A 10,095-nucleotide genomic window follows, 5' to 3' on the forward strand; every position below is an offset into this window, starting at 1 on the left:
ATATTTAGAGAAAAATATTTTCTCATTTTTAGTTGTAGATGGTTTATACTGCGATTATTTGATTAACGATATTCTATAATCTATTAAATTTCTCCAAATCTCACAAAAATGTCAGTTGTTCTTGAAGGATGAAGAAATGGCATCACAGTATCACAATGCTAAAGTCACCTTTGGTTTTATTAGTCAGATAGTCAAAACTTGAAACCGGTACCTTCAATTTGAAGGAAATGCTAGAGACAATAATAGTCTTTACGAGGATGTGACGGGAGAATGACAAATAAGAATACAAAAAATGCCACTATAAATCTTTAATCTTAAGCATCGTAACAATACCACATCCTGTTACTAAGCAATGACGTGTTCTTTTAAATACCATGAAAATTATAAAATACTGTAAAGTTCAAGCTAAGAATTTTTCCTCTTTCCGCTTTGTCAAATAAAAGTAACCGAATTTTAGCGGGAGCCGCCCAGTGTAATACAACGTGTTTTATATTTATATTAACACCGCGAGAAAGGTGTTTTCGCCTTAATCATACAACGACGTGTTTATTTATTTATTATTAATTGTGCGTATTTCTTCGTGAATCACTTTTATAATGGTTCTCATTTATCTTGGGAGAAATGTTCCGAGAAACTAAATAATAAAAAAATATCGAGTATTCGCAAAATTCCGGAGGGTCCCCCGCGGCCAGAAACACAAATTTAAAAACAGTTATATACACCCAAGAGCGTTTTTATTCGTCCATTAAAGCTTGGATCGGCAAGACTGCGACCAGCATTTTTCCAAATAAAACAATACGATACCTCACCATGGTCGATTAAAAAAGATAAACAATATTCAAATATTATTCAACAATTCGACAGACGTTTACCGATCGGGAAATTATAATTTTTTGGCGGCGAAATTATAAATTGAATTGAATGGGGACGAAAATGCGGGACAAATGGGCACGTTGTGTTGTGTTTGGCTGGTGCTTCCTGGGAGTCACTTGTTTCCCTGCAGGAAAAGAAAATCCGTCTCCACGTCAAATTTCCTCAGACAGCGTGGTAAGTATTTCAAAATATAATTTTTATGGTATATCGTTTTATTTTTGTCAATTATTTAGGGACCCAAAATTTAGAAGGAAGTATTTTTTATTATTTTGAAATTACTCTTACTTTTAATTCAAGGACACGACAAATTAACTAGTAAACTTCAAGTAATAATGAATATTGTGATCACTGTAACTAAACGAAATTTAGAATGTACAAATAGCATAATAGTGTTCTTAAATCTTTGTTGCAATGTGTACGAGAAACTCATCGAAACTAATCACTTTTTAAATTAATGTCAATTTAATATTTTTTGTTACGACAAAATTTTAATATTGGCAATACATATTAACTGATTATTTCCGCAATATCCAGTAAACAATTTTCTTTAAATGCACTTTAAATTGAAAACCAAAAATTGAAAATTGAGGAATTTACTTAAAAAATCTTCTTATCACAACAAAAACATTACTGCAATAAAATATTTTGAATAAACAATGAAAAACCCAGAATGAAGTATAATAGACTCCTACTTCCAATTTTAAAATTTAGAGGTCGCATCGGTGAATAAGGTTGCATTAGAAAATAACGTGCCTATTAATGGAACTACTGAACTTATTCCAGTTGACTATTCTACACTATATAAATACATTTGATTGTTTTGTAATGTTTATAAATTGGAAAAACTGAAACCGAAGTTTCGATTTGTTAACTTATCGACAATCTCTCTTCAAACAACTTCAATTTAAATTAATTTATTGACAGAAATTTTTATAGGTAGATGTTCATAAAATATATCTCAAGGAGTTAGGCCTCAAATCAGTAACTTTAACTTCAGCAGATTTCTTTTTGCTATTTCCGTGAAAACTTTTATTTTATATAGGTTATTTGTAACTGTCGAAAACTTCATTTGAAGTAATTATAATATTTTTCCTTTAATGATATCTCTAGGTGGATAGGTATGACGAAATTATACTAGGTTTTAATGAATCAAATACGTTTTCAGCTTCAGTTTATGAAAAAATACGGCTATATTGTGGACGACGGCGGACAATCGGAAGCGCTTTACACCGAAGAAAGTATATCGAATGTGATCAAAACCGTTCAACGATACGGGGCTATCAAAGAAAGCGGCATTATCGACAATGATACCCTAAAGGTAAGCCCGCACAGAGAATCGGTTAAAACTTATAAGCTTAATAGGCAGGTATCAGTTCGCTGACGACTGTTCAAGTTTAATCTTCTCACATTTATCAAACTCTTGAAGACAGAATAACGAACGAACTCTTTTAAATGTCCAAAAAACAAGTCTATTGATATTAAAATACACACAAAACAAAAAAAACCTTTTTGTGAATGTCTACTCGGCCGGGAAGGCCGTTGACATAAAAAGGCTCAATGCCAATCGCTTTCTTCAAAGCTGCACGCTTATTGTTTCAAGTCATGCGATATATGTTTTCAAATAGCAAAAGAAAGTCCTAAGGTACACGTAACAAAGACTGTTTCTTTTTATAAAAAAATAGACCAGAATTTTCAAAAAAATATTTTACAAACACCGGTGTTAGAGTCTACAATAAACTTTCCCTAGAGCTAAAAAGCAGTGAGTAATATTTTTTATGAGTAATATTTTTTAATCCACACTAAAAATTTTTCTCATACAAAACATAATTTAAACGAATATTTTAATTTTTAATGTTTGTTATCACTGTATATTGTGTTGTGTTACATAATTTTTTATTATATAAATTTTTAATGTAGTTTTCTGCCTCATTTGCGGGATGTATATTGTGTACATAATTTTGATCTACTTCAAGAACTCCATAATATATTGATTGTATTCTAAATATGTGGAATAAAACAGATATTATTATTACTATTATTATTATTATTATTTTGAAACTAAAAAACTCTCATTGTCTTGACTATTATGATCTAAATGCCAATATAATTAAGCAATCAATATCTTCAATTCTGAAACCTATTACGTTACTAATAAACAATAGCATTCAAGAGGGATGTTTTCCGGATGAATTAAAAGTGACAAAAATTTTTCCACTTCAGAAAAAGGGGATACTAATATCTTAGATAATTTCAGACCCATAGCAATCGTTCCTACCATTGGAAAAATTTTTGAGTCGATAATAAAAGATCAACTTATCGCTGACTTTGAGGAAAGGAAATTATTAACAGATTCCCAATTTGGTTTTCGGTCGGGTAGGTCCACCATCTGTGCCTTATACACAATGATTGAGTATGTGGTTGATGGGTTTGAGGAGGGCCTGTCGATTTCGGTAACGATGTGCGACCTCAGCAAGGCATTCGACTGCGTGGATACTAATATACTTCTTTCTAAACTTGAATACTACGGAATTCGTGAAAATACCCTAGCCCTCTTAAAATCCTATTTGACCGGAAGAAATCAATTTGTCGTCTGGAATGATCGGGAATCCACTCTGTTGGACATTACTAACAGAGTGCCTCAGGGTTCCATTTTTGGTCCACTTTTGTTTGTAATATACATAAATGACGTAGTATTTGCAACAAATGCTGCTTGCAGTAGACTCTATGCGAATGACACATCATTGATTGAATCCGAGAAAGATCTAATTAATTTAAATAAAAACTACACTGATGAGCAGTGGTTCTCTGCAAATAAAATTAAATTAAATTCCGATAAAACAAAGACTCTAATTTTCAATACCAATAGAAGAAGTACAAAATCTGAACTCCTTGGTGTTTACCTAGATGCGTTTTTAACCTGGTCGCCTCATATAGACCACCTGTGCGGTAAATTATCTTCTCAGGTTTTTGTTCTGAGACAACTGCGAGGTTCCATCTTGCAAAACACTCTCCGTACAGTTTATTTTGCACTGTTTCATAGTGTCTTATTATATGGACTACTACTGCAGATACTGCCGCCCAATATTCAAAAAATTGAAAATACTTACGTTACGATGTATGTTTATTCTCCAAACTTTAGATGAAATCCACTCAAATTTGTCGGTATTTTCGACTCACGCTTGATATCACAGCTACATGACGCGAACAACTGACAATATCATAAAATTAAGATCGATACAAAAAAAAATAAACTTAATCTAGATTTGTATAATATTTTTGCAAACACTCCTTTTCGATCCAAAAATATTGATGTTAAACGGCTTTCCATTAGAAAATTCAAACAATTATAAAACAAGTTTTTTGAAGAGCATTGTTTCTATTCTATAAAAGAATTTGTTACTCATCAGACACAGTAGATCTAAGTTATTTTATAAGATAATTCTTAAAGTGTACAAAGTTTTACTTTCTGGTTACACTGGTTTAACTGTTTATATGTAATATATTTATCTTGTTTGTAGTTTTCCTGACTTCAAAAACACGTTTTTGTATTTATAAGTGGTCAATAAACGATTATTTATTTATTATTATTATTATCATTATTATTATTGTTATTAATAGGAATTAATTTTAAATATTTTTCGCAGCTTATGGCATCCCCAAGATGTGGGGTCCCGGACGTGATAAAAAGCAATAGACAGAAAAGATTTGCCACCATGGATGGATGGAATAAAAGAAATATCACGTATTAGTAAGTTTCGTGCCATCAGTTGAAATAGGAACATTCTGTAACTTTTAAATGCTAAGCGAAATTCTTCAACTACATATTTTAAAATTTAAATGGCAGACTCTGTAAGTTTTGATGCACAACATTTCAAACGACAGGAACCCAACAAACTGGGCAATGCTTTTCCGAACAAGTACTTAGTCAGAAGAAATTGGAACATCCACTTAGTTCTCCATCCTTTGATTTACAACATCAATTCACGTGTTTCTTAAATCCGAACTATCTTACAACCCCACGCGACAAATGTGTGTCTCTAAACTCCCAGTCCTTTCTACATGCCACTCATGCTGGTGAAATTCAGGTCTATTAGTCCCATTTAGATTTAAACAGTCAATAACGTTTATTGATTGTTTTATAAGGCGAGATTTATTGAAACTTCGGTTCCGTTACGCCTCCACAAACGTGTAGAATGTAAAGAAATTGAGGTTTCAGTATAGCCAATTGGACTCCGAGACTAACTGAATCTGCAATCGCGAAGAATATCCAAAAAGCTTTGGACATCTGGGGACAATACGGCCGACTCACATTTAGCAAATCATTTCACCAGGACGCCGATATTATCGTAGCCTTTGGAAGAGGATATCATGGAGACAGGTAAAAATCTTGGTGTTATTTTCTGTATTTGAGAAAATTGCTTTATGTAGTAGCTTCCATTTACTAACAAATTGTATAATTTGTTGTAAATTATAAAAATATGGGTTTTACCCAGGTATCCTTTCGACGGCCCAGGAAATGTTCTAGCTCACGCTTTCTTTCCATACGACCGTGAAGGTACCGGCCTGGGTGGCGACATCCACTTTGACGATGACGAAAGCTGGACGGATAGAGATCAAGCGGATTCGGATCGCGGAACAGACTTTTTTACAGTCGCTCTCCACGAGTTGGGTCATTCACTCGGGCTGGCGCATTCCACAGTAGCGACCTCTATAATGTTTCCTTATTATAGAGGTTATGACCCGAGTGCTCAGTACCAGCTTGACTATGACGATATTTTGGCTATGTATAATTTATACAGTGAGTAAGAAATATACTCTCACCTATTAACGTCTTACATTCCGACGTGGTAGTACAAAGGCGATTGAAAGAAGATGACGACAGAATATTACACAACACAGATACGTCGTCTACAACAAACGTGATAACTTCAACCAGACCACCGATTACGCATGAGCCGAAGCTGCCTACGAAACCAAGGAGAAAGTTTCACCACCATCATCCTAGGAGAGGCGGAACATCTATTTCAACTAAGAAGTTAAAAAAACAATATCAATAATGATTTCGCTATAAGCTGACGTTTTTCGATATGTTTAGTCCATGGACATCCGAAAGTACCCATACCGCGTTTCCAACCGATTATCCGGAGACAACCGTATCCTATGAAGGTGATTTCGAATCAGTAGACGACCACAAGTCTCACGATGGGAAGCATCATGTGCCCAGCACCAATTCTCCTAGCTTACCTCACGTGTGCGATGGGCATTTTGATGCGGTGGCCACGCTCAGGAACGAACTGTTTGTTTTCAAAGATCAGGTAAAGCCAGTCCAAAAATTTTATCTTAATACACATAATTTAGTTCAAGATCAGTAGTGGTGACATGTAGGGTATTTTAATAAAATTAGGGATGAACCAGCCTTCAACACAATAGTATATTCTGTAAAAAAATGATAAACGCCACATTAGTCACAAGTTTGTTTTGGCACAAGCGGAGAGAGTTCTGTATAAACGAATTACTAAAGTTTATCGATATGTTGCTTACTATTATTTTTATAAAATCGTTAAATTTTAGGTATATTTTTGCAAAGCAGCACGAATCCATACTGAGTAATGTGTGACGTGACTGACAAACTTAAAAAAAACATGGCTAAAAGATTAGTGCCAGAGGAGCTTGATTTAAAAATTTGAGGATTGATTGAATTTAAAAATCGACGTTCAGTATATCTGCGAATAAATATCCAATCGTCTGCAAGTTTGAGACCTTACAAAACATGGATCAGAAAGAGTAAATTATAGTTCCATTATTCTCTCATATCTAGAAATTTGACGTGCTGAGAAATTTTGAACCAGTCACACCTAAAAAAAATTTTGAGGGTATTTGCGCCGTTCATTTATTTGTTCTAAATAATAAAAACCCAGCATTTATTTACGAGGTTGTTGGATGCAAATATATAATATGCAAAGAGGAAAAAAAGATTGTACACAGAAAATTATAATTTACTTACTGTACATTATGCATGAATGGTACATTATGCAACAAGTGTGGTAAACGGCATTTGAGCAAGGAGTTGACTTGGCACGAGCAGAGCAAATCTCCGAAAATATCCGACTGCTCCTGAACCCGTTTGCTAATATTCCGGAAATGTACAAAGTGGTTCAGATACATGGAACCAGAAACTCACGTGGTAAAGTGACGCTTCCCACATGCTAGATCCGCCGTCTGTAAAATACCTAATTACACATCTATCTAGCGTACGGGAAGCATCACTTTACCACATCAGTTTCGTTTCCCCCGGACCCGAATCACTTCGAACATCTGCGGGATACTACCGCATGGTTTGAATTTTGACATTTGTCAATTCTGGCGGTTATGTCAGTGAATGTATTCGTGTTGTTTGGCGAAAATGTACCCAAAAACTCACGATCATAGAAAAAGTACAGTATGCAACACGTTCGGTAAACTCGTGAGTCAAATGCCGTTTACATACATTATGCAAGAAGTGCGGTAAATGGCATTTGAGTCACGAGTTTATTTGGCACGCACACCGATTGTTTAATGAACGAGTAACCTAAAAAGTTTACCAAACGTGATGCATACTATACTTTTTCTACGACCGTTAGTTTTTGGGTAAATATTTTCAAAACAACACCAATACATTGACTGACAAACTATGAGGTAAAATCTTCGAAAGCATCCGATTGCTGCCAAACCCATGCGGTAATATACCGGAAATGTCCGAAGGGGTTCGGATCCGTAGGTATTTTACTAAAGGGAGTAGAAAATTAGTATATTATGCAACAAGTGCGGTAAACGGCATTTGACACACGAGTTTGTTTGACACGGACGGAGCGCAGCGGAGCAAGTATTTAATAAACGAGTGACTTAAGTTTACCGAACATGCTGCATACTACACTTTTTCTACGACCGTTAGTTTTTGGGTACATTTTCGCTAAACAACACGAATACATTCACTGACATGACCGTCGGAATTGACAAAGGTCAAAATTCAAGGCGAGGGAAATATCTCCGAAAACATCCGATCGCTCCCAAATCCTTGCGGTAAAATCCCGGAAATGTCCGAAGTGGATCGAATCCGTGGGAAACAAAATTGACGTGGTAAAGTGACACTTCCCGCACGCTAGATCGGTATGTAATTAGGTATTTTACAGACGGGAGAAGAAAAAAATAATTACTTTAATTGTCCTCAAATTTATCCGTATACGGGTCGTCGAATATCTGTAACATATGGTTACTATATATATATATTTATATAAAGGTCTTGATTTTGCTGATAATAAAGGCGGCAGAATGGCCATTCAATATGTGCATGCGGCAAATTTAACTTTCAACCAGTCTCTTTCAACAGTCAGTATTACTGGTAACAGTTTTCAGTTTAACTGCGGATTTTTTTTGCATTAAATTTTCGATGGGAATAGTTCAGACATGGCGCAAGGTGCAGTTTAGTGTGTATATGTTCCATATGCATATAATTACTCCCTCCTGTCGCTAAAGGGGTAACAATTTTATCTTATTTACAGCCTCTACATTATCTAATAGCTATCTGTTCCTCCCATCTTGAATTGCTGAGCACACTAATTAGAATGTTTCACTTAAACTAAGAAAAATGACTCAACTTTCACACTATTATAGCAAGTTTCGCTACTTAAGAATAAGAAAAATTTTAGGTAGTACAATACCAAATTTTCAATTTTTTGCTAATTATCATTATAACGCAATAAACTGTCAATGGGTTGATGTGGCATCTAACATTTCAATTGACTTATTGACAAATTCAAATCTCTTGTAAGTATGTCTGGAGGTTCAAAGATATGGGGCAGTTAGTTGATGGATATCCAGTTCCGCTGAGACAAATGTTTCCTAAACTACCAAAAAGTGTTCGCAAAATAGACGCCGTTTATCAGAGGCCTAGTGGCGATATAATCCTCTTCGTCGGCAAGGATGTATGGATCTACGACGGCACAAGATTCGTGGACAGCCCTCAAACTTTATCTTACTTTGGATTGCCAGATTATCTGGATGGTATCGATGCAGTGCAAACATGGGCTAGAAATGGTGAGAGTTAATCCAAAGAGTGCATCAATACTTCGCGGATCAAATTGTAGGTAAAACGTATTTCTATAAGAAAGAGAGATTTTGGAGGTACAATGAAACCTCGCAGACTATGGATTCCGGATACCCGTTGCATATAAACAGATGGAGAGGTGTGCCGGAAAATTTAGATGCTGCTACCACTTGGAAAGATGGTAGGCTCTTATCCTCCAAGTTTCCATATTTCTCTTTAACGAATATTTCCATCTAGAGAAGACTTATTTCTTCAAAGGAGATCTGTTTTGGAAATTTGATAACGAATGGATTACTATCACCGAAAACTCACCGCTTCCAATTGCTCCACTTTGGGTAGGTTGCAGGGAAGATGCCGAGAAAATGCGACAACTTTTTGGATAAAACATGTGTTTAGGAATCTTGGGGTTAGTGTTATGCTGCCAAATAAATCGCTTATAATTGTCTTAATTAGTGTTCTAAAATAATATCCATAGTAGCACAAAATAAATATCGTAAATATATGTTTGTAATACCCGCGTTCCTACATTTCCATGTCTTTTAGGGTTAATGCCCAAAAAATTTCTAAAAGACACACTAAAACCATTTATTGTTAAAATAATCTCCAACTTGAAACGCAACACGCAACTTGCTCGTGGAAAAACTGTACGCGTCAATCAGAGAGAAAGACTTTTTGTTTCTTTCTCTGTTCATAATTACCTATTCTATAACAAAAATTGTCTTAATATCACAAACAAAACAAATCTCAAAACAAGTATGCACTCTCTTAACTCTTAAGGTGCGTATAATTAAAACATAATTGTAACACATTTTTAATTTTTCATGGTTTTGTTAATTTAAAATATTATAAATATTTAAAAATAACCGCATCAAAGTGCCAACGTTCAATTCAAATTCAATTCAATTATGCGTTTCACAAAAATGTTGGGCTCGACTGCTAGGATCATTCGCCCATTGCCGACTTCCGTCGAGGATCTTCGCTTTTGGTCATGGACCAACACGTACAAAGAAGACATATAACCAATATTTGCTCAACTAGCAAAAAACGATTCTGACCGATACCAAAAAAATCGGCTTCCCACCGCTTCCACCGCGGACCATCCGGGCCCATCCGGCCTCCATACCGGCGTGAACAGGGAA

The 10,095-nt window shown here is 35.1% G+C and overlaps 1 protein-coding gene across 1 annotated transcript; it reads left to right on the forward strand.

Moving 5' to 3' along the window:
• Window positions 1–768: 768 nt before the first annotated feature.
• LOC132703277 (matrix metalloproteinase-2-like) lies at window positions 769–9,449 on the forward strand. Its single transcript, XM_060672430.1, has 10 exons — window positions 769–1,047; window positions 2,039–2,191; window positions 4,518–4,621; window positions 5,090–5,251; window positions 5,367–5,671; window positions 5,725–5,908; window positions 5,969–6,188; window positions 8,682–8,946; window positions 8,997–9,137; window positions 9,194–9,449. Exons 1-10 carry the CDS (start codon window positions 922–924, stop codon window positions 9,337–9,339), a joined length of 1,806 nt encoding a protein of 601 aa, XP_060528413.1. The 5' UTR covers window positions 769–921; the 3' UTR covers window positions 9,340–9,449.
• Window positions 9,450–10,095: the final 646 nt, after the last annotated feature.

This window comes from Cylas formicarius, unplaced genomic scaffold (genome assembly GCF_029955315.1).
Source record: "Cylas formicarius isolate icCylForm1 unplaced genomic scaffold, icCylForm1.1 PGA_scaffold_6__28_contigs__length_40554024, whole genome shotgun sequence".
Classification (NCBI taxonomy): Eukaryota; Metazoa; Arthropoda; class Insecta; order Coleoptera; family Brentidae; genus Cylas; species Cylas formicarius.

What these genes read in the sequence shown, in the direction of transcription:
- LOC132703277 (XM_060672430.1), top strand. Translation starts at nt 922, where the DNA reads ATGGGGACGAAAATGCGGGACAAATGGGCACGTTGTGTTGTGTTTGGC. An exon ending in ACATCTATTTCAACTAAGAA is followed by an intron (nt 5,909 to 5,968) that starts GTTAAAAAAACA and finishes CGATATGTTTAG; the next exon opens with TCCATGGACATCCGAAAGTA. An exon ending in GCAAACATGGGCTAGAAATG is followed by an intron (nt 8,947 to 8,996) that starts GTGAGAGTTAAT and finishes ATCAAATTGTAG; the next exon opens with GTAAAACGTATTTCTATAAG.